This window comes from Dicentrarchus labrax, unplaced genomic scaffold (genome assembly GCF_905237075.1).
Source record: "Dicentrarchus labrax unplaced genomic scaffold, dlabrax2021, whole genome shotgun sequence".
Taxonomy (NCBI): Eukaryota; Metazoa; Chordata; class Actinopteri; family Moronidae; genus Dicentrarchus; species Dicentrarchus labrax.
Window position 1 is genome coordinate 10,081,108 of NW_026136722.1, and position 23,559 is coordinate 10,104,666.

General features: G+C 45.9%; 1 protein-coding gene across 13 annotated transcripts in view; it reads right to left on the reverse strand.

Annotated features, from left to right (window-relative positions):
• LOC127355853 (BAH and coiled-coil domain-containing protein 1) overlaps nt 1-23,559 on the reverse strand; it is a 64,227-nt gene that overhangs the window by 3,716 nt on the left and 36,952 nt on the right. For 3 of the 13 annotated variants that reach the window (XM_051387092.1, XM_051387087.1, XM_051387089.1), the window contains exons 5-29: nt 21,142-23,520; nt 20,089-20,203; nt 19,787-19,986; nt 19,163-19,324; nt 17,372-17,661; nt 16,617-16,962; nt 14,767-15,708; nt 13,256-13,425; nt 12,953-13,089; nt 12,628-12,741; nt 11,480-11,620; nt 9,689-9,803; nt 9,144-9,378; nt 8,796-8,990; nt 7,673-7,846; nt 7,255-7,538; nt 6,658-6,738; nt 6,034-6,163; nt 5,825-5,939; nt 5,145-5,220; nt 2,627-2,735; nt 2,366-2,482; nt 2,100-2,261; nt 432-1,669; nt 23-259 (exon numbers count right to left, since the gene is read on the reverse strand). In XM_051387092.1, the coding sequence (XP_051243052.1) occupies nt 23-259; nt 432-1,669; nt 2,100-2,261; nt 2,366-2,482; nt 2,627-2,735; nt 5,145-5,220; nt 5,825-5,939; nt 6,034-6,163; nt 6,658-6,738; nt 7,255-7,538; nt 7,673-7,846; nt 8,796-8,990; nt 9,144-9,378; nt 9,689-9,803; nt 11,480-11,620; nt 12,628-12,741; nt 12,953-13,089; nt 13,256-13,425; nt 14,767-15,708; nt 16,617-16,962; nt 17,372-17,661; nt 19,163-19,324; nt 19,787-19,986; nt 20,089-20,203; nt 21,142-23,520 (8,264 nt within the window). The remainder of the gene's footprint in view (nt 1-22; nt 260-431; nt 1,670-2,099; nt 2,262-2,365; nt 2,483-2,626; nt 2,736-5,144; nt 5,221-5,824; nt 5,940-6,033; nt 6,164-6,657; nt 6,739-7,254; nt 7,539-7,672; nt 7,847-8,795; nt 8,991-9,143; nt 9,379-9,688; nt 9,804-11,479; nt 11,621-12,627; nt 12,742-12,952; nt 13,090-13,255; nt 13,426-14,766; nt 15,709-16,616; nt 16,963-17,371; nt 17,662-19,162; nt 19,325-19,786; nt 19,987-20,088; nt 20,204-21,141; nt 23,521-23,559) is intronic. The other 10 variants (XM_051387098.1, XM_051387097.1, XM_051387095.1 and 7 more) reach the window with 9 other exon arrangements.

Genomic DNA, 23,559 nt, shown 5'->3' on the forward strand with positions numbered 1-23,559 from the left:
TGTAACATATATCATGACTCACCTTGCCATCTCTATGCCTCTTGCCAAGCTTGGTCTCTTCAGGGTGATAGAACCACTTTACTTTGACCACCATGCTGGAGGTCCAGGATTCCCAGAAGTTCTCAATTCGACCTACGTATGGTAGGTTAGGGCGTCCAGCTGAGAGGAACACAGCACAATCTCCCACTCTCACTGTGTCTCTGCCTCGCACAATGGCCTTATAGTAAAGCTTCCTGGCCTTGCCCTTTAGACCTCGCCGCTGTGGAAAACCAGACATTTGGATTAATCCTCTTTGATGATTATTATTATTATTATTACCTCTCCTGACCTCTAGTGATTTAGTATTCTAAGCTGAACTGATGCTATAAAAGAAGAGTACAAATCTTTGCTGCATTGATGGTATGCAGCAGAAACATTACTACTATTCTCACCTGCGTAGGGTTTCCTGACCACCTCCACATTTGTCGTCCTGAAAGGAATGCAGACATCTTGGGCCTTGGAATAAATGAGGTGTCATCTGGGAGCATCCTAGGTTTCTTCAAGAAATCCTTACATGGTTTAGAGGAGGAACTGCTGCATTCTTTCCTCTTCAGGGACTTGCTGTTGGAGACCTGGTCAGGGGGACCTCCTTTGGCATTGGAAACAGCCACAGCTTTGGCCACAAAGGAGTGCTGGTGCGGCCTTGAAGAAGTGGAGGGTTCAGAGGGTTGCAGGAGCCCCCGGTGGGAAGACATACAACTCTGAAGCATCAGTGTAGAACTGTCCTCATCCTCTGAGCTGTAGGAAGAATCATTGTCAGAGGAACACAGGCTGGAACTAGAGAGAGAGCCTGAAGAGGAGGAGCTTGAAGAACCAGAAGAGGAGGAGGAGACAGAAAGACGAGACAGGAAGCGGCCAGCCGTCCTTAGTCCTCCTGAGGCAGCAGCCAGTGCAGCTCTCCTCCTCTCTTCTTCTTCATCATCCAGATCAGAGTAGGAGCTGTGACACTCTCTGTGATAGCTGAAACCCAAGTCGCTATATTCACCGAGACGCATAGGAAGGGAGGGCTTTCTTTGAGGTGTGGTTCCTTTCACGAGAAGTTCTACCCTGGAGGCACCGCCCTTTTTGTTGTCTTTAACCAGAAGGACTGGGTGAGAGTAAGCCTCTGTTCTGGGCATACCACTGACACTGGAAGATCCACCTCGCAACAGCAGAGCCTTGCTGTTCTTTGTCTTGGGGGAGGTCACTCCTTCATGGTCTAACTTAACCAGGAACTCTTGTCCAGACTTCCTGCCCCTTGGCATAACAAGCTCATCTTGCCTGCGCCTCTGGCCATACAGCCCACTTCTGGGACCCATAGATAAACCTGGACTTGGCCCTGTAGACTGAGTACAGAAAGATGAGTAGCCATTTGCAATGCTGCTGAAGGAGTCCACCTCAAAGGAGCTGCTGCTGAAAAGGCCTTTGGCTGGGGTGGATGCCAATGGCTGGGTCTGAGGTAAGGGGAACAGGTCATCCTCTTTCCCTCTCATGGCCTTCCTGGGTGCCCCGTTCAGCTGAAATAAGTTGTCGGACATCCTCTTCCTGGTGTTGGCCAACAAAGGCCAACCCAGGAACGGTGAGGGATTTTTATTGGCATTCTCAGCTTGCTGCTGCTGCTTTTGTTTTTTCCCAGAACCCTTTGGTCTCCCTAGAATAAAGAAAAGTCATGCTTTAGTAATACAACGTGACTGAAATGTGACTGTGTCTCTTTTGCACATACTGTACACTGACCAGTTTATTAGGTACACTTGTCCAACACAATAGCCCCACAATAAGTCTTGCTTATTGAAAGATTCTGCTGCTCAACACCAACAATAAAGTGTGAAGTGTGAATAAAAACTAGAGTGTGAACAATAACATTGTAAACTTTACAAAGACAAGATCTTTTGCAAGGCTATTGTGTTGGTTTACATAGCTGAGCAGTGAACAAACCCACAGAAATGTGTTTTGAATTCTGTCAAGAATGCATGGTTTTCCAAGATTCATAAGGTTACATTTGTTTGTAATATAATATTATGCATACATAAAGATTGTAGGTATTCAAGGTAAAAATAAGAGTTTCTGAGGTTAATTCTTACCCGGTCTTCTTTTGTGAACAGTTAGAGTTTGGCTGTTTATTACACTGTTGATAGTGTTGAGTCTGTCAGATGGTCTGTCACTGATTGGGGCCTGCTCCAGACTAGAACTTCTCTTGGCTGTTGTCCCGCCGGGTACCAGCAGGGCAGGAGATGACTCCCCACCTAAAGGACAAGGAGTAGAAGATTATTAGCATTTACTTACAGGTAGATAATACACTGCAACACGAAAGGGAAAATTCCCAGTTACACAGAGAGGAGACACCCACAGTGAATCTGATATCCTGGAGGCAGGTGACGGATGTTTGGGAGAGAAATCTTCCCTCGGTCTCCATCATCAAACTCTACCATCACTCCTCCTTGCTTCCCTTCATCAGATGAACCAACTGCAAGAGACATAAATGTACTTCCTTAGGCGTGCAGGAAAATGGGCAAATGCAAATTAAGTGAATACATGTACATACAATCAAATAAATTGAAGATACAGTGGATACATAGGAAAACAGAGATAAAAAAAGCTAATGTCTCACCTCTGCGAACATAGCCTGGGTATAAGCAGCGTGAGCGTTCGCTCCAGTAAGCACACACCCTGGTTCCTTCCCTGAGCATAGTCTCTGACTCTGGACGTATATCCAGGACCTGTAGGCCAGACCAAAACATAATTAAGATTCATTACAGGCTGCACACACACACACACACACACACACAGACATATATGTATACACACTCACACACACACACATACAAACAGTGTGAGAGCCATGGAGCATTGTGCATGGGCAGCCACTGTGCCACGTTTCCAAGCGGCACTTATCTCATGCCAATGTGCCAGTCAGGGCTGAAAAGAACGGAAGCCATGATGCAGTAAATCCTGACTTGCTGAGTAATACTAAAGAGGGTCTGAATAGAGGGCTTGTGATTGCAGGTTGCCAGATCCTCCCTCCAACAATGCAGGCAGCCCCAGCATCCGCCACTCACTGGGGGCTCTTTCAGGTTGCTTTCATTTACTGTTGCCATGGCGAGGGACCCTTTGACTGATGAGGTGTGGATGTGTAGTGTGTGTGTGTGTGTGTGTGTGTGTGTGTGTGTGTGTGTGTGTGTATGTATGTATGGGGAAGGGAGAGGGAGCACGGTGAAAATTGTGGTATTGGTGTCAGAGTTAAATAAATGGCTTTTGGACTAATTTAAAGACAAGAAAGTGGAAGTATGGAATAATTAGAACCAGCTGCAATCCAATAAGTGTTTAGACAAGACTTAAGTTGCCAGAAGTGCTGCGTGTATAACTGCCAGGAGAACTAGAAAATGGCACTGTGAGAAGGCTTTGTGGGGAAACACTGATCAGTATGAGTGAGCTTACATGGATGATAGAGGGAGGAGACAATCACTCAGATATTAAATGGACTAATGTATGTGTGAGGGGAAAGATCTCACACTGCTGAACAACAGGCACGTGATGAGTGCTGATGTTATGGGGAGAATGCTACAGTAACCCATGGCCAGTAGGGAGGAATAAACAATAATAACACATGGGATCTCTTTAATGAATGATCTTGGACTTATACTTAAACAAACAAATACAATACCTAACACTGTACAAAAGAAGTTTTAAGAAATGTAACTGACACGTGCACCCGTGATTTATTCATCTCAGTTAACTTTAAACACGTTTCCCAACAGGTGAAAAAACATAAAATTTCCTCACAATATTTACTAAAAATTTGATCCTGCTTTAATTGAAACTATCACATATTAATGATTGATTATTAGAAATGGATAGTAATTCCTCATCATGACGTTAAAATGTATGCCAGCTTTGTTTTTCAAAACAAATCAGATGACTCACTTCCATACATGCAGTCTAGTCTAAAATTTGTGCGCATTTTTACACATCACTACTTAATCATTCTTAACATTGGATGAAATATGATCACAACACTATTTAAAATGAGGTCCTAGCACAGTTATCATGCCCTCTTGGCAGCTTCTCCTGTTTTCTCCCCGTTAGAATGACAAGAAAAGCCATCAATGCAAAGCACAATCATGCCAGTTAAACTCTGCTCTACTCTTCCAGGGTCATCATCTCTTGAGTTTCCATTGTGTGCAAACACAATGTCCTGTGCCCTGTTTGGCAGGAGTGAAGACTTATTTCCACAGTTGGAGAAGATGTGGGTTTGACGGCATTGCCTTAGGTGACCCAGCTGTTATTAGTTCACAGACCAACATCCTTTCGGTAATAATAAACAAAACAAAATGGGACGTAGGTCACCTGTTGCAGTTAACACTAAAACTACATTCTGGATGCAGAACACACCAGGAAGCACATGTTACCTAAATACAAATGAATACCAGCCAAGAATGTGCTGCGGTTTCTACAATGTGTAATTGTGTCTCATTACATGGATGACTTAGGAACTGTAATTATATCTTAACATGAAACTGAGTGAGAATTACAAATCTTGTGGTGTAGGTAAGAAAAAAAAAAAAACCCGGTGCAACCGGAAAAAGCAATGAGGTGAGCAATTTTATTATGAAATTGATATATGTCTTATAATAGCTGGATAGCCCTGAACTTTTGGATGCCTCCAGGTGAACTTCTGCTAGTTTCTCTTCATACACTGTTGTGGCTGAGCCTTTAAACAACTTTGGCAGCAGTAGGGATGTTAAGTCCACATCATATCCCATTTAAACTCCAAAATGTGAATGTATCCAGGTGTTTGTGGGATTATCCCACCCACACACAGATCTGGGTCTAACAGACTTTTACAGACAGTCACACACAAACCCAAAGATCCTGCCCTCCCATATGTTCATATTCATTTAAGAGGTTTAGATGGCTCTCAGTGACCCTGAGACACAGTCAAGGGAGGTCAAAAGAGAGAGAGCGAAGGGACTGGCAGAGCTACTGACAGGCTGGACGGCTATTGGGAAGTGCAAAGCCGGTGAGATGGATGTGAAAGAGAAATAGAAGTGTTGAGAGACCCAGAAGACCAAACAAATTATGTTTTTTCTCGTAACAAGGAATGTTTTAGTGCAGCGGGGTGAACTTACAGCTTCCTGTAGCAGTTGCTCCAATGAATAGATTCTTGGGCGGTTTCCTCTTTCACCATCAATAACAATGCTAAAGCTAGAGAAAAAAAGCACAGCAGAGAGAGAAAGATGAGGCTATTTTCAGATGCTTGTATTATGCTAGCCTGGCTCCCATGTCATGTGTTACTCCCACTCTGCTGTTGTTATAGCATCTTTTTGCTGCCTGAGCCAGAGGAGCCTTATCGATATTGAGCTAGCTATGGGGTGATGTGGGGATTGTAATGTAAGGAAAAAAGACATGAAGAGAGATAAAAAATTCCTTTTTTTGTGATTGTAAAGATGCCTACCCTGATAGATATTGTTTGCATGATTTCTTTTGTGATGAGTTGATGTCTGGAAGGATGTGCTAGCCTCTAGGATAATTCATTGATTTATTTCCGTGTCTCTACATAGAAATGGCACTCTGCCGAGTGAACACTGACAAAAAAGTGTACACATGACACTGTAATTTGAAGTACTGAAGTAATCTTTGTCTGTAAATTTTAGCGTTACTTGGATGTCAACCGTAATAACCTCCTTAATACATAAAATAATCTGATCTAGGTGACATTTTCAAAAATTTAGTATTGCCTTAACCACTGTATGAGTGTATTGAAAAACTCATTGACTAAACACTTGAACCACTTAGCATGTGCGCTTACATGTCGGGGATCTCCAGAGTGTGGACCCTGGCAGCGTATAGGAGCTCATCCTCCTTGGAGATCAGCACCTTCAGTCCATCAGTCAAGAGCTCTTTGGTCAGGACACAATTAGGAACTGCAAAAGCAAACATCATAATTATTATTTTACCATCATTGAAACAATCTGCTGCTTGAAACACATTTGCAAGATACCTAGTGTTATCTGTTACCTTCGGGGCTTTTGTTGTTGTATGAATGGCGGCTGTCTTCCTCTTCTTCTGAGAAGCTGCTGCCATCCATCTGAAAGCCCTCATCAGCTGCAAAGCTCTCCAGCAGCCGACTCACCGCTCGTCCCTTTGGCTGTAGAATATAACAGAAGGGACGGCCAGAAGAATAAATGGATGCAGGAATGGATAAAAAAATAAACTTGGAGATAAAAAAGTGTGATAGAAGAAAGAAGAAATTGTTTAGCATGCTACTCAAAGTAGCAATTAACCGCAGGGGACTTCACAGTGCCTGTACCGTCTCCTATCAGTAGCTATTTTACTCCAACATTTTTTCACTCTGTCACAGCAGAAGGTGTGAGCCACCCCCCTTCCCACATCTCATCTCCCATCATCTCCTTCTCTAAGATTACTCAGCAGGAGGTTGGGCTATGTGCGATGTGCTAAGTACTTTTAATAGTCCTACAGTAACGGTCCTCAGGGTGAGAAATCTAGGACAGTAAGACATCACCACATTTGTTAAAGAATGTATGAAGTCTGGTATTTTTTGTAAGAATTGGATTCTGTTTGGTGTTTGCATGTGCCTTGTTTCCTGAGTTAGGTGCTTTTTGAGTTCTCTGTGACTGGTACCTGTTGGTCCTTGGTCCTTCGTCCCCTGCTAGCCTCCTCACTCTGCAAAGATGGTGCCCCAACTGACCAGCAATTTCTCCTCTGTTAAAATGACACAAGGATTGTTGAGATGAATTGTGAGATACATATCTCTGGTTATGGAGGGGGGGAAGCAGGAATTATGTGCACATAAATGATCAAAAATAATAGTTTATGTGGAAAATGATTTTAAGTCCTTTGAGGGTACAAATTATTAATTTGAGGGAACATATTTCTAATTTGTGAGCATTATTAATTCAAGTTTTCAATTCACATGCACTAATTAAACCAAGGGTATTAATTAAAATTTGGGTGTACAAATTAGCAGAATCTATCCCTGATACCTGCCAGGCTCTGCTACTGTAGAACTAAATACTCATTTCCATCAGCTAATACTTCTATATCACCCATCTTTTCTCTACCATGTGTATTTCTGTGATGACAGATTGATTAGCATACCTAACTGTGTATTATGGAGTGCCTATTATGTGCAGCTCCATTTAAGCTTGGCGAGGAAAAATTCATTTTGAAATGTACAAGCATTTTGTCAAAAATTCTATAGAAATATTTTCTACTAACCTTATTGATTGCTCCTCTCAACATGGTGCTCTTGCGGGTCGCCCTCTTTAGCCTCTCACTGGTGGTCGGGAAGGTGGCCAGTCCCATGCTTCTCCGGTAGCGGTTGCCTCTGGTCCCAAGGTTGCCCCACCGAGGCTCTTTAGACCTCGATACACATGGCCTTCTAACTCCTTCAGGCCGGTGATCTTCATGGTGGTTTTTGACTGCAGTGGCCAGGCCCAGCCTACAGGGGGTCTTCTTTCTTACTTTGACCTCCCCTTCTGCTCCAGACAGACTCTGGGAGCCTGTGCGGTTCAATTAGAGAAACAGATTTAGACCAAGCTAACAAGCCAGGAGGAGAAACACAAAACAGATGCTTCCCGTGAAGATGTGGGGCAGCTTTGTTGACTTATGAATGCATTTCAAAGGACAGTCTTACCATAAAGCTCCTGTCTCTGTTTTTTGTTCCTGGCTTTCTGATTGGCCTCCAGTTTTACAACAGATGAGGGACTCGGACCTGTCACAGAGGAGCTAGAAGTGATGTCTCTGGGGGGCTGTGCTCTGTAGTCTTGACCTTCGTCAGTATCATAACTGCCTTCTTCTTCTTCATCTTCTAATAGAGATAGCAAACAAAACAGCATGGATATGCTACTGTTAGGTAGGTTTTATGAACTTAATGTGGCTTATCAAATCCATCTTTTAAAGTCATTATCCACCAAGTTATTTAACTTACTCTCCATCGTTTCAGAAGCACTTCATTAGCATTTAAGTAAATAGTTTAACTGATCATAGAAATTATGTATGAAGTGCTTTGCCTCAGTGGTATTTCCTGGTGTGAACCCACATGCTACAGAGCTAGTGTGCAAGGGAGTGTAGGAGTGAGTGTGTGTGTGTGTGTGTGTGTGTGTGTGTGTGTGTGTGTGTGTTTGTCACTGCACTTTCTCAAGCAGCTCTTTGACCCAGTCTGCTAGTTTCCAGGGCTGTCAAAGCCTCTCACAGGCAAGTGTCCACAGCTGTGGCTGCACATCCAGCCCAGACCAGCCAACAAGGCTGATCACTGAGGTGTCAAGTGTCCAAGCACACCCCTGTCTGTTACAAGACATTCATCAACACGTTTTTGCTCACCTCTGATTACTTTTAAAGTGATTTACAAATTAACAAAATGCACACTGGACACTGGAAGTGGCAAAGCATGTCTGGTCAGACATAAATATGTCTGGAGGTTGTTTCTTTTTCTTTTTTTTTTACTCAAAAACAGGTCCAATGTGCTTTATGCACTGCAGCCTTTACACTTTATCTCTGTGTACATGTGTAGTTATTCATAGTGATCAACCAAAAACACCCTTGCACATGGCTGTCATCATACAGATAACATTTTAATAGCTAGCCAATTAAAAATCCCCAGTTCACCCACAAGTCTACAGAGTAAACACAGGAACACATGCAAACTTCATACAGACAGGTACTAGGAATCACACCCAGGTCTTTCTGAGCCATATTGGGTTGCTGTGGTCATTCATTACCTATCACTCATAGCCAGCCATCAGTATTAACTGCCTCACCTTGATCAGAGTAGTCACTCTCTGCAGGGGAGCTATCTCCCTCCTCCATTGCTTCCTGCCTGTGGCCACGGAGAACCCTGGCTCTGGGCTGGTTCAGATGGGAAGAACCCTGCTTAAGGGTGGTGGATCCCTTTTTACGTCCATGGCGCACCAGTCCAGTCCAGCTCTCCTGGGGGCCACTGTCGACACTGGCTGCTGAGAAAGTTTGCGAAACCGATCACAGTTCAAATGTAGGTTAAGAATTGTTGTGGAACATTAAGGAACAGTGTGAATTTGAAAACAAAGCACTGTGCTTTTTACAACAAAACAGCATGAAGCACAATCAATACTGTGATTGCCGGTATATACCTGTGTCACTTTGTCCCCCAGACTCTCGCCTGGATTCAGCTTTGCTTATGCCCTGGCTTCTGTGTCTATGCTTGGGGTTGGAGTTGCAGGGTGAAACCTCCTTGTCCCTGGAGCCTGTCCCTGAGAGATTCTTTTTACCCTGGGCTTTTTGTTTGAGCTGAGTCACATCACCGGCCAGCTTGGAGCTGAGCATGCTGTGAAGACTGCTTTTTTTGCAGCCCTGTGCTTTTATCTGCTGCAACAGAGAGAGATGAGAGAGCCAGAGAGAGCCAGTTACACTCCCGGTCACAGCAGCCGCAAAAGCATCAGAACGTCAGAGGAAGGGGGCTCTCGTTTGCTCACACACAGAGAAGAAAAAGGGAGAGTAGAAGCCCCAATGAAAAGGATATTAATATGGAGAGCAGAGGATTTGACTCCTGAGCGTAACACCTAATTAGAAATAGTGTGCAACAAAGGAATATATCAAACGCAAAGAAACAAAGAGTGGCCTCTTTCATTTCTAGTTGCATAGAGGACAAAAGGGAGGAGGAAAAGGGGACCCTGACCTGTGTGCTGCTGAGTCGCTCAATGCCTCGACTGGACAGCCTCTTCTTCCTTCTCTGGCTGTCTCCGCCCCCTCCTAGATCCTCAGGCAACAGGGCAAGCCCCGCCCCCATCGACCTGCCAGTCAAAACAAGGGAGAGGCATTCATTAGAGGAGAATGGCGGTGGTTTGAAAGAAAAAGAGGGGGTAGGACATCACAGGGGAAAACAGAGTTGAGTCACCTCTCAGTGGGATCTAATAACTCGGTTCTCTGTCTAAAGAACAGAATGACAAAAAAGGACACGGAGAGACCAATGTCTCAACCACACACTTGAAAAATTGGGATCTAACAAGGAACCTGGGATTGTTTGAGGGCAGTGTGGCATAAGAAGCCTTAACGTTTTATCTAGGGAGTGTCTTTGCAGCCTGTGAAGCACTGCATAGCTTTGAAAAATACAGTAAATGGTTGGAAGGCATTGAATTTGTATGCAGCTCTATTGTTCTCAGTGAATATTGTAGCGCTCCAGTTGCATTTTCATATCACTGTGGCACACTATTTCCCCTACACTGAGCAGAATCACAGGCCAACCACTCCAAATGCCCTTGAATTTCCCTCTGGAAGCCTGCCCATAGACCACACCAACGTGAGCCAGGCCATGCTCAAACAAAAGATTAACTTCCCCTCTCCTAGTGTGCATACAGCCTAGAAAATCAGTCACATTTACAGAGTAAGCAGGATTTAAATGTGAAGTAGATAAATAAGCACATTCAACATTTCATGTTAGTTCTTTGTTTGCATATTGTACCACATACAATTCTGTAACTACACATAGTTTGAAATGAAATGTGTGTGTGTGCTTCTTTGTACACAGGGTTTGACTGTAGGCTTTGATTGTGTGTAAATCTCATAATCAGAGCGTGTTAGTGTGCATCAATAACGTAACGTGAAAAGAATGAAGGCGATTGTCGGGCAGCGGGACTGTCTGCCCATTGACTGACAGGAGAGTGACAGAGGTGGCAGTGAAGTGTGATTTGTCCCTGCGAGGGACATCCCGCCACTGCTTGCCTTCCGCTGCTGACAAACACAATATGACAAGAGTCCCTCCCCTCTGTGGGGGGCTGGTGGGGCTGAGCGTACAGTGACTAATTAAACAGAATTGATTAGCAGGGTTTGCTGGCAAGCAGTAAGTTCTCTCCAGTCTTCCCCCCAATCAAAGCAGCACCACAAAGGACCGCAGTGCTCTACCCACAGGAATAACAGAGGCACGCACAAAAACAAACAATGCCTGCCTAAATGCTCATAAGCACACAGCTACATCCATACCTAATTGCGCATATGCATAGAATACACAGGCAGGGAGGCTTGAATTTATCACTCACTCAACCACTGCCACACACATTATTTTGCTCGAACCACAGGGAGTTCAAGCAAAATAAGGTTATGAAGGAGATACAAAAAGACTGGGCTGTTACCCACTGACCCACTGCCCTCCATCATAGCACCCAAGTGTCAGCCTCTTGTAGTGGCATGAGTGGCAGGTGCAGTACATACTTTTACATAACCCTGCCATGTAGCGCAATATGGGGCTAATCAGTCCCCAGTCTGCCTGTTACTTGTTCAGAAGCGTCATGTCATTCTCTGCTGCACACACACATCTGCAGAAACAAAAGGGTGTGCACCCTAGCTGTCTTGAATAAAAGTACCAGAGCTGTAGCTCAGATTATAAACACAATAGAAACGCAGACTGCACCCTACCACCCCCATGTCGGCCTCCACCCTTCCTCCACCTCGCTGCAGGGTCCTGGCCCCTTACCCTTTCATTTGGGTGTCATTGTCAACCAGCATCAGCGTCCCCACTCCGATCAGTGCTGGCCTGGCAAGGGGGCAGGGGTACATGGGTGGAAGCAGAGTGGAGGTGACATCGCAGAGGGGCAGCTGGGAACACTGTGGACCACTGCCCAGAAACCACAGTGAGAAAAGGAGGGAGAAGAGGAGAGGGAGACAGAGAGAGTGAGTGAGAGAGAGACAGAGAGAGACAGAGAGAGAGAGAGAGACAGAGAAAGAGAGAGAGCGATGCGAGGTGACATTAAGTGCTCTATGCCTTTCCAAACCCTGATGACAAGGCTAATTGAAGCCTGACAGCAAACCTTTATCCCCTAGACCCTTTTGGTTCATCAGTTCCTCCACCAAGACCAAACAGCAATGGCACCCCTGTTTTGACAAAAGCTGACGCTTGCACTTTTTAAAATGTCATCAACATTTTGAGATAGCGTAGCGTCCTTGTTTCTTGAATATCCTCCAATCTCTCCATCTCTGTCTCCCACTTTATATTTTTTTCGCTGTTCGGCTCACTGTATTCGTCTAATTGTTTTTTTTCCTCTCATACACACATGGACATTGTATGAGAGCTCTAAATGTCAGCTTATCTCTAAGTGCCTGGACTGTCTGACCATCATGTTATCCTTTAGACCCCTGGTGACCCTGTTGGGCTGTGGTGTGTCACATTCCTGCTGCTGGGACAGATTACAGGAGAATTCACAGTACTCTAATTACATCCTCTGCCTGTCATCCCCCCAGCCAGCAGCCAGCTCCCCCCCTAACCCATCGCAGCTAAGCTCTACATGCACTACAGTAATGCCACGGAGGTTTAAGACTAGCCAGGTTGAAGCCTAATGAGGCCAATGATCAGTTTTCTAGGTATGTGTAATCCATATATTAAGCATACATAAATATTCTGTACTAGCAGACATACACTCAGCTGACACTGATTATGCTGTTATACAATTAACGCCAGTGTTGATTAGAAAGGACTTAAGTGGACTTCCTTGAATGGTTCAGCTGTGTTCTCCCATTTCCTGTTTATGCCAATGAGAGGCAGTCCCTGTACGCCAGTGATATGGAGGGATTTATCAGACAAGATTGGACTATAGCCAGCCAGCCTATGGGCTGAGTGATACTCACTTGACTTTTCTTTGGCCCTCAGATGAGGACACTGGACCTGTGGTGAGGGTGGGTTTCCGCTTCCTTGGCCGCCCGGGTCCTCGTCGCGCTGGGCTGCGAGGTGTTTCCTCCTTCCTGCTTGCACACGCAGATGTAAACACACAAGCAGACAGAGAGGAACTCTTGAGATACCATCTAAACTGAAAAGGTTGTAGTAGCAAATAATACAGAAAAGAAATCTCTGAAAACTAGAAGCAAATGTGTTAAAGGTTTTATTACTTTTGAAATAGCTCAATGCAAAAGGTGGAGATGAGCTTAAGGGAAAGGTGGAAAAGGTCGCACTCACTGATGATCGTGCTTCCTCTGAAGTTTGGCTAGCTCCTTTTGCTTCTCTTTGTAGCGACGCTGTAGCTCAGCCAACTTCATACGCATGGCGAGCTCAGGACCATCCATTGTTTCCATGGTACCTTTGGCCGGGCACACCTGAGATACACATCATTGATGGTTGTTTTTAACATTAAACACAACCTTAAAAAAAATCACGTAAAACACATTCTTCACTTGGTAGTCTGTTTAATTTATTTAAATGAAAGACATTAAAACCATATAGGATCTTTGTGTTTTGGAGGCACCACAGTTGCAGTCTTACTGGTTCATTGCGAGGTGTCCAGCTGCATTTCCTGCGTAAATTGAGGATCCTGCGGGCTGGGAAGTGTCGCCCTGAACCTGTGCTGCTGCCCTCCTGGGAGCCCATCTCCAGTGCACGGGCTGTGGCCAGGGTGGCAAGGCTCTGGAGGTCAAACATCAGCAACTCCTCTTCTGTTATGGAACAAAAGAAAAAAAACAATGATTTAGTTCACATTGTGTCCATGACACAATCGTGTGAGATAGTGAATAAATAATGAGGAGGAAAGACATTGAAGGAAATCGGGTATATTTATCCAGTATGAGGAAGCAGCAGCATCTCATTTCAGAGGTCATATCAATGTGGACTCACCAGATGCTGCTATGTCTGTGGCCATCTGGGCCAAGCTCTTCCTATATAGCCCCTGCTACCTGCCTATGGCACTGACTGGACTATCTGCCATCAATGGACTGAGCTAAAGGTTGAATATCAGGCGTTGCAGCAGTCTCAGAGTTGGAAAAACACAACATTTTGTTTACAAAGTAACACTGCCTTACGCCTTTACATATATAAATAAAAAATACTTATGCTTCTCACTTGTTTTAGTACTTGTTTTGGTAAAGACTATTGTTGTGACTCGACATGTGCCACTTCCTTGAGCTGTCAACAGTATCGCATCACAAAGACAACATCACTGACTCTAGAATCAGTTGATGATACCCTTTTTATAGAACCCTCTTTTGGGAGCAGTTAAATGCATTAGGATGCTGTGGTAAACACAAAACATCCTTTTGCATGAATAAAAAAAACACATGGCACTTTGAAAAACAAGGAAGCTTTTAAAGGCACTTTAAAACAATGGGGTCTAATTAGCCAGGCAATGCTCCAGGGTGCTGAAAACATCGACTGCTTTTGTGATTACACACTAACTTTCAGTAACGTGTTGTGTGTGGGAGAGAGGGATACCAATTGGTGTCTCTTTTTTCATTTTTGTTAAAGTGTGTGTATTTGCAATTGCATGTGTGTTTTCATGTGTGCTTGGGTGTGTGTGCATTTCTGCACACGTGTGGATCAAACAGCGGCAGGATGGAGAGACAGAGAGACAGAGAGACAGCTCCCTAAGGAAAGCTGGAAGGGAAAGAGAGGGAGTGTACACCCCTCACTAGTAGTTCAGCCCTGTCCTCCTGCTTCTTCTCCCTCTCCTGAGGCCTCTGCATCGTTAGAACAGCCTTTTAGAAAATAAAAGTGCCTTTAACACACCAAAGAAGAGGAACGGCAAGCAAGCATGCAGACAGCTTCTCTGGGGACATGTTAGAATCCACCAGAGGCTCTTGAGACCAGCAGGAAGAGAGGAGTATCTGGGAGGGAACACAGAGTGACACAGGCTAGGCCTGAGGGGGAAGTGGGAGTTTGTCTCGGTGGACACAGAGGAAAAGGAGGGTAAACTACGAGAGAGAAGTGCATTCTGCTGATAGGAGTGTGTTTCTGTGTGCATGTTAATGTGTGTGACTAATGGAAGACGCACAGTCCCTCACCCTGACTTTTCCCACAGGTGCGCTTTTGCTGTTGCAGCTCCAGATCTGCCAGCTCACTCAGAAGCTCCATACCCTGGTGGGGGTTGGGCTGTGATGGGGCAACCGATGGGGTGCTAAGAGGGAACAAGGGAAATGGAGGTACGTCTGTGCAGAAGGCAGCAGCAATCAGCAGCTCCAGACTCCAGTAGCAGGGCACAAGAGGTTTGTGGGGCACAGCAACAGTTGCCTGGCTCGGGCTACAGGCGGAAGCTGAGGCAGGGGAAAGACAGACAAAATCCACTGAGGCATCATCATGGGTCATCTCGTTCTTGTGCTGCTGCTTGCTGTCCTTTGCTCCCTCAAGGGCTGGGGACTGCGACTCAGTGGCTGCAGGGGAAACGGGGTCAAGCTCGATGATGGTGGGTAGCTCTGGATCCTGATCTCCAGGCATGTTGACCTTTTGAGCATGCTCCACCTGGCTCTCCTCACCCACCGCCTCATCATCCTCTTCCTCTTCCAAGGTGATGACAGCCCCTGGCCTTTCAGGCTCCTCTGTTGAAAGGGGGACTGGACAGGAAGCAGCCTCGCACACTGGGCTCTCAGCAGGGGGGCAAACCAGGACCTCTTCCTCAGCGGGCCCCTGCTCCTCCACCTCCGTCTCTCCAGGCACATATTTGGCTGCTGTCACATCCACCTCCTCCCTTTGCTCCAGAACTCTCTCAACAACTCTTTCCTCCTCTTCTTGTTCCACTTCCTTAGGTGGGAGGGGCTCTGGGAGTGGCCTGACCACCGCTTGGCAGTCCAACCCCTCCCCCAGAGTGGAGAGGGACTGGGGAGCATGCTCAGCAGGCTCAACTTGGACTGCTTCCAGGTCGGCTGGCTCAGCCAGTCGAACATCCTGGGGGGAGGGCCCGCTCCTGTAGCCAATGGCAATAGCAGGGTAGGTGTATCCAGGAGGCAAGTCTATAGAGAGAAATAAATAAGAAATAGAAAATAGAATCAACAATTGTCAATATTGGCTAAATGATTCTGATGAAAAACCTCCCACAAAAATATCTCATAATGCCATTATTTTGTAAATTATATTTAAGTTGAAATACAACAAAATAGATTTTCTTTCCCCAAGACAGCCTTACATTTAGAGGTGCTTTGCAAATCTAAAATCCTTACACATCAGGCCCACTTTAAACTTAACTCCCTTGCTACCTACGAGGTCACAAGGGGTGAAAACCAGGAAAAGGAAAAGCACACTGCCTTGATCTCCCAGCAGTAGGAGGGGTAGAGGACCACATGCAACCTTGTGTGAGTGTGTTATTTGAAGTAGGCCAGGCCTTTGGTTTTTATCAGAGCACCTGACACAATTCTTCTGGCGTGTGGTGCCCGTTAGCCAGACATTAATGATGATGAAGAGAGTGCGGGGCCTGTGGGGGTGGAGGAGAGGTGAGGGCTGCTATTGAGGTGTTTCTCAGTCATTACAAAGGTAACAGTACTGGGAAGCCCCAGCTCAGCCGGCAGCCATTTTCTGCAGCTTTGAGCTGTTCAGTCAATCAGGGGCTTGCCAACAGAGCCACCCACACATTTTACCACAACACCAGCAGAAAGCATCATTAACAACAGTGGCTATTCCAATTACAGTTGTGTGTAATGTAGTAGGTGCTGCTATTCACTGTCATCTTGCTGTTGCTGTGTGAGTTATTTGGCATAACATTTGTCACTAGAAGCATCTTAAACGGATTGCCTGTTCTCTGAAAGGCTTTTATCTGATGTTATCAATATAGCTCATACTTAAGCCATTGCACACAGTGCATCAAAGGCAGCAGGAAAACATTTCTGTTTGCATTGCATATATACACCATTTTGCTCATGCTTACCAGGCTCCAGAGACTCTGGGTAATCCTGTGGGGGCTGTCCCTCTCCTCTCTTGTCCTGGGATTCGGCCCCCTTGGGCATCTGTGGTGGGGCAGGGCTGATGGCAGGTGAGTGAGGGGCTACAGCAGCAGGGCTGGGAGCAGGGCAGGGTGTTGAGGGAGTGCTTTTGGGATGTGGTCGTAGTGAGGGGGACTGGCAACAAGGGGACAGGTGAGCAGCGCAGGACCCAGCGGGAGAGGTGTTCCTCTGAGGTGGGTTATAAGAGTAGGGCTTGGCCGGTTTAGACGTTCTGGGTTCCGAAATGAGTTCCTCTAGTTCAACCGAGGTCTCATCGGGCCTCTTCTGCATCTGTGGCATTAAAATACAGTTATTTTCATTTAATTTCGCAAGAAAGTGAATGAGCAAATGTAATAACCAAATCCATGCAATCTAATCATTGACAGAAAAAGCTACTTGCTCCACAGCCTATATTCAGTGATTCGCTCCATCCCTGTGAGAAAATCAGCATATCCCAGAAAAATATTAGGGGAGTTAAAAATAGACTAAATCATGTGAGAATTTAAGCTGACTCATGACTCACTTACTCTGCTTGACTCTTATTCTATTTAGATAGATAGATAGATAGATAGATAGATAGATAGATAGATAGATAGATAGATAGATAGATAGATAGATAGATAGATAGATAGATAGATAGATAGATAGATAGATAGATAGATAGATAGATCAATCTTGCGTAGTTTGACTTTATAATCACCTGTGAATTGTGACTGGCATGATGTTGCATGTCCATGCCATGCGCAGCTCTGTGCTGCTGCTGCTGCTGCTGCTGGGCTTGAGACTGTGGTTGTGCTTGCTGTGACTGGTGGCTCTGGTGCTGATGTTGATGCTGATGCTGATGCTGGAGCTGTTGGTGCTGCTGGAGAGCATACAGCTCCTGTTGCCGTAGAAACTGGGATCGCGAGTACACAGCAGGATGCTGCATGTGGGAGGGTGGGCCCCGGGCGCCATACACAGGGGGCCACAGCCCTGGCTGCTCCATCACATCTAATGAGAAAAGGGAGGAGGAATGTGACAAAGGGACTACCTTAGAACAAAAATGCACATACACACTTTAGAAACAGTTTCCTTTGGATTCATACACATCAACACTAAAAACACACTAGAATGCAACATTGTGTTACCGTATCTCTCATTATCTGCCTCCCACACACCCATTACAAAACAGTGAAACCATTATGGATCATTTAAAAATCATTGTATTCACATTTTATAGCAACGACATAGACAAATCTCTTCACAAAAAAAAGATTTCTGACTTCACAGAACAACATCTCCCCAGGCAGTAGCAATCCCACACTCTCCCCCGCTCTGAACTGAAAGCTGTCTCTTAAGAAGTGCCTTGAGAATTTTCTGGAATGCTGGAAAAATATCATGACAATGATGAAATGTGAACAGATGATGATGGTTGCAGGTTGATTAGAGGTCAAAACACTGGGCTGGAAGTGCATGTTTGTCTCGCCGGAGCATTCAGCGAGGACTTTCCACCGAAAAGTCCCACCTGCCCAGCCAAACCACAGAAAAGGGTCTGCAATAGGGCCCAGCAGGAATTTTAGTTCCCATGTCTGTGGATAACCTTTCTCATGTGGCTTTAAGAAGCAGTACAACCTCCCACGGTGGAAGTAGTGGGCCTACACTGTAAAAACCTTAAAACTGGTATTTTTCTGTTCTCTCGCCCTTTGACCTTGACTCTCCCTTCCACCTTTTTCCTTGACACAACAAAATCCTTGTTCAGAGACATAAACATAGATACGCAAATGTTTCCTCTGGGAAAGCTTTTGTGGATGCACTTCCTCTCTTGGCTGAAACTCCTGTGGAGCACAGAAGGAAACGAACCCTCGAAAATTGTGAGCTAATTAAATGTCACAGCCTGTTCACTGAATATGTGTCTACAATGAGTTTTGAGAAGTGATCGTTCCCTCACTCTCACGCTTCCTCTTCCTCTGGTGTGCCTCGCAGTGTGTGCATGTGTATGTGTGTCTGAATGTTGTGGGGGGGAGGTGGGGAGTACCGTGACCCATTGAGAGCCCAATTCCTGCTGGGCCAAGCAGGTGGTGTGCAGGAAATGTTTGAATTGTGGTGAGTGTGTGTGTGTGTGTGTGTGTGTGTGTGTGTGTGTGTGTGTGTGTGTGTGTGTGTGTGTGTGTATGTGTGTGTGTCAGTGAATGAGCCCATTAAAAGGAAGTTCATCAGCAGTCTTCACAGGATCACTATGATTACCAACAGTTCTTTTAATGTTTTCCCTGGATTATATGGACACTGAAATAACATTGTGTTAATGACTATTCAGTGGGAGGTGAAGCTGTGGAATATAGGCTACATTTAGTGAAATTCTAATTTATCGGGATTTACGTTTCTACAAGGGCAAATACATAATGTGTATGTGTGAGGTTGTACATGCATAGTTTGTGTGTAGCAGACTCATTTGTTCAGAGTGCTTTATAAATACAATTGGCTTTACAGAGGAGAAAGCAAGGTTATGGCATACCCAGGTGATGAGTGGCAGGATGGGCGGGAGGCTCTGTGGGCAGGACCACCAGCTGGGCAGAGGGGTCCTGAGGCAGAGGCAGGACTGGCTGCAGGGAGCCTGGCATGGCTGCAGAGAAGCCTGGGGGCAGATTCTGGTGCAGGGCTGTATGACCTATACCTGCTTTATAGAAAGGATTTCAGTTAAGATTTAGCTTTCCATCACATGTAAAAAAGGGTTATAAATATACTACGACTACAAATCATGATCACTACATCATGAAATCAATTCTAAACTTGACTGGGAACAAATGACGATGCAAATGTTGAAATGGTGTGTTCTCTTCAGCATAACGTAAAATCTTGGCTGCTGAATTCTGCACAAATATGAGATGATACAGAGTTCTGTAGGCATGAAAGAAAACTCAATATTTACTGCTGGGCAAGATCATATAAAAGCGTAAATGATCTGCTGGTCGGCAGACAAACACACGTATGTTTTTGACCTTTTAACAAGGAGGACTTTACTACCTTCTTTACATGATCTGTAAAAAATACTGAAAATGACTGAAATCAATAAAGTCGCACAGTTTGAAGGTGTAAAATTTTAGTATCTTAATTTCCAAATCTGTTAACATACTGTTACCATAAGAGTGTCCTGTCATCCAGAGGGACGGGCTTCCAGTTCTTGGCATCCAATGATGGTGAGCAGAATGTGCAGCAGGATCTCCTAACTGGCCAGACTGGAGGGAAGTCCCGCCTGGGACCATGAGATGAGAGGTGAGGTCTCCGTGACAGCTGTTGGAGGGATGGATTCTTGCAAACTCCACCCTTTCCTTATTATCCCTGGCATCAGGATGAAATAAAGATAAGGAAAAACAAATAAAGACCAGTGTACTGAAGGTTTCTAGAAGTAACTGATTTTAATTGGGCTTTACAGTTGCTTACCTGATATATGCATCTCTCTCTCTGTCCAGGCAAGTCAGACCTATTTGTTCACCACTCATCCTCTTCCTCTCCTCTTCAGCTGTAAGATCTGAGGGATACATGGAGCGGGGCGGTCCTGTGAGACAAACATTAGCTTTACCAATAGCTTTCATCATTATGTCTCCCGGTAAGGACATATTCCCAAGTCTCTCACTATTTCTTAAAACACCATGACTCACAAGGGACTGACCGTACATATTAGTTTGGCTCATTATACAGATTTTGTATCATACTTTTTAACATCATTTTAAGCATTCTTATATATTTTACTGTTTTCTGGCCTATTCCTTTCATCATACCTGCATTTGTCCCCCAAAATAAGATTTGTCTTTTGCTGACATGTTTGCTTGGACAAAGCATTATATTTCTGATATCATAAATAAGATATGGATTAACCTAGAGGTGAATCTCATCACTACTGGATTCTGTTTTCAAAATGACACCATGAATGGGTGGGCAGTGAGTACAGATCCAAATAAAGACATATGTGGTACTGACTGTGTACTGTGGCTATATTTAAAATAATGCTACAGAATTGATTTTGATATGCTGCTAAATTTAATTTTAAAAAACCAAGACTGTTTTGATGTGTTTTGTCAAAACCAGAATGGACAAACCAAACACTGGCTCTAGATAGGGCCTTTCACATTTGGCTACCATAGTTTCTCCTACTTAGGACAAGGGGGAAAAGCAAGTGGGTTGTAATCAAACTACACCACTGTATGCCACTGAATTTGACACACTTCCTTTAAGGGAAAGTTAAATAATATAGAACTAAGATAAAGTTAAATAGGTGTGGTTTGGGAACCTATGGGTAGTAAATTACATTCATTTAGCAAAAATTAAGGTTTAACTAATTACTGCAAAAAATGCTCAGTGCCACATTTTTCATTTTTTTTCTCTTTTCTTTTGTGTTGTTTTCACAGCTAGGTCATTAAAAGGTCACAGGTAAGAGAAAAAAAGGTTTCTGTTCTCTTCACCTCTATTAATGAGGCAGTGACCTAGACTGCTTACCTTTCACTGAGGGATGTACCCTGCCCTGTCGGCTGTTGGGATGACCGTCTGCTGAACGACAAGGTGGCTCCCTTTGTCTTGCCACAGCCACTGCAATTCCCACCGGCGGCTGCCGCACCTCACTTTCCCCGTGACCTGTTTCCCCCATTTCCCGACTCCGCCCACTGTAATCAGGGCGGTCGTTGTCATTGGTTGGGCCCTTTCTGGAAGGTAGAGTCTGTTTGTTGCCCTGCAGGGCACAGCTCCCCCCAGCAGGACCTGATTTGAGGCTACCCAGCCCCCCAAAGGGGCTCTTTTGGGAGAGGAGGAGTGGCTGTTGCTGGTTGCTGTACTTTAGTAAGCTTTTCATGGCACTGCTCTCCCCCTGAGTTGGGCCCTGGGCCTCGGGTTGCTGCTGTGACTGCTGCTGTTGCTGACTAAGGGAAGGTGCAGGAGGAGGCTGGGGAGGAGGCAGGCTCATTCCCGGCTGCTGTTGCTGCTGGGAGTGTTGCCCACCAGTGCTTCCTAACTCCATGTAGGACTTCCTCTGCTCGTCCTCAGGTTGTGACATGTGGTGGGGAGGCCTCATGGCCCAGGGTGGCACCGGGGGCTGCTGGTGGTGGTGCTGCCCACTGCTGTTGCTGTAACCATAAGGAGACATGTCCATCTTTCTTTTCAGCTCCTGACTAGTCGCTTGGTTCAACTCAGCAGGAGAAGGAGCATCTGGGCCAGGTCGGCCATGCTGCTGGTGGCGTATCCTGGCTACCTTTTGTCCATCTCTCTGTAAGGAGCAGCTACCTCCAGGACCAGGGCCATGGGTTGCTCCAGCTCCACTATGCTGACCCATGCTTTTACTTCCAAGTGGGGAGGAATTGGGTGGAGGTCCTGGATGGGAACAGTCTCTGTAAGGAGAAGTGTTGACAGAATGAGGGACAGGGTGTCCAGCTTTGGGCCCCTGGGGCAGTGAGGGTCTGAACACGTCCATGTCCACACCGCTGTTGATACACTCAGCACTGCGTGATCTTACAACCTGGTGCTGCTGTTGAGGATGTGGGGGCTGTTGTAGTTGGGGAGGTGGAGGAAGCTGTGAGGGCTGAAGGTGTTGGTGGTGTGACTGCATCCAATCTGGAGCCTTCTCTGTTTTTCTGTATGGGTGCTGCTGTTGCTGTTGTTGTTGTTGTTGTTGCTGCTGCTGCTGTTGCTGTTGTTGTTGTTGTTGTTGTTGCTGTTGCTGTTGCTGTTGCTGCTGTTGTTGTTGTTTTCTGTGCCAACTACCATGGTGCCCACCGCCTCCATTCTTTTCTATTACCTTATCCTTGGTATTGCCACCTCCCCCTCCACCACCAACACCCTGGCAGTCAGGGTTACCAAGCTGGAATGGTCCACTAGATTTGTCCCCCAGGTCTGCCACAGACGGCACAAATGTAGGCCCTGTGACTTTAGGTTCTCGCCCCACATTGGCTGGCCCCCTCTCATGTGAGGCAGGGTTAGCTAGAGGAGCAGGAGGGGGCGGGCAGAAAAAGTCTGGGTGGTGGTGTGTATGGTGGGAATGATGTGGGTGGTGTGGGTGACTAGGGTGGAGCTGAAGGCAGTGGAACCCCCCTGGGTGAGGATGTGTATGCGGGTGAGCATGAGGATGTGGATGGGGGTGTGCCCCTCCAGTAGCAGAACCCATGTGTAAGGGTGGGGGTACAGAGTAGGACAGAGAGTGGTGGAGTGGTGCCTGACCCCTTTCTAGACAGTCTGAAGGTTGTTCACTGATCCTCATCTCCCCACTTACCCCCTCTTTGGTGCAGCGACTAGTGCCACTGGACCCCATATGTCTGCCCTGGCTGCTCCCCCCACCCCCCATAGACCCAAGGGCTGTGCCCTCCCCCCCACAGCTGGACATGGAGGCCTTAGCCCCTGTTCCAGTTCCTGCATCTCCATTTTGCATCTTGCCATTGTGCAGGCAGGCACTGAGGGGCTTGCCCATACTCTGAGGGTGTTCCTTGCTGTACTCCATCGTGAGTGATGCCTTGTGTCTCTCCAGGGCCCGACTGTTGACCTCCTCCAAAGGTAGTGGGTGCTGTGGATAGTGTGGGTGCTGCTGATGGGGGTGGGAATGATGGTGGTGTGTGGGCTGGGGTGGCTGGTGGCTGTGGTGCTGTTGGTGCTGCTGCTGTCTCTCCTTTGCTTCCTGTTTGCTACTGGACCTCTCCTTGTCCTTGACAGATACCACTCCTCTCTCTACAGAACCCTCTTTAAGACCCTTATGTAGACCTGTCCCTACCCCCGGATCTCTGTCTCTGCTGCAGGACCCCTGAGAGTGTCCTGAACCTGCCCTGGACATTGGTGGCAGACTGTGATTGGCGGAGATGAGAGGTGGCTGGGACGGGAGACCTCGAAGATAGAAATTCTCTAACAGAGGAAGGGAGGCCAGTAAAGACAAATGCATTA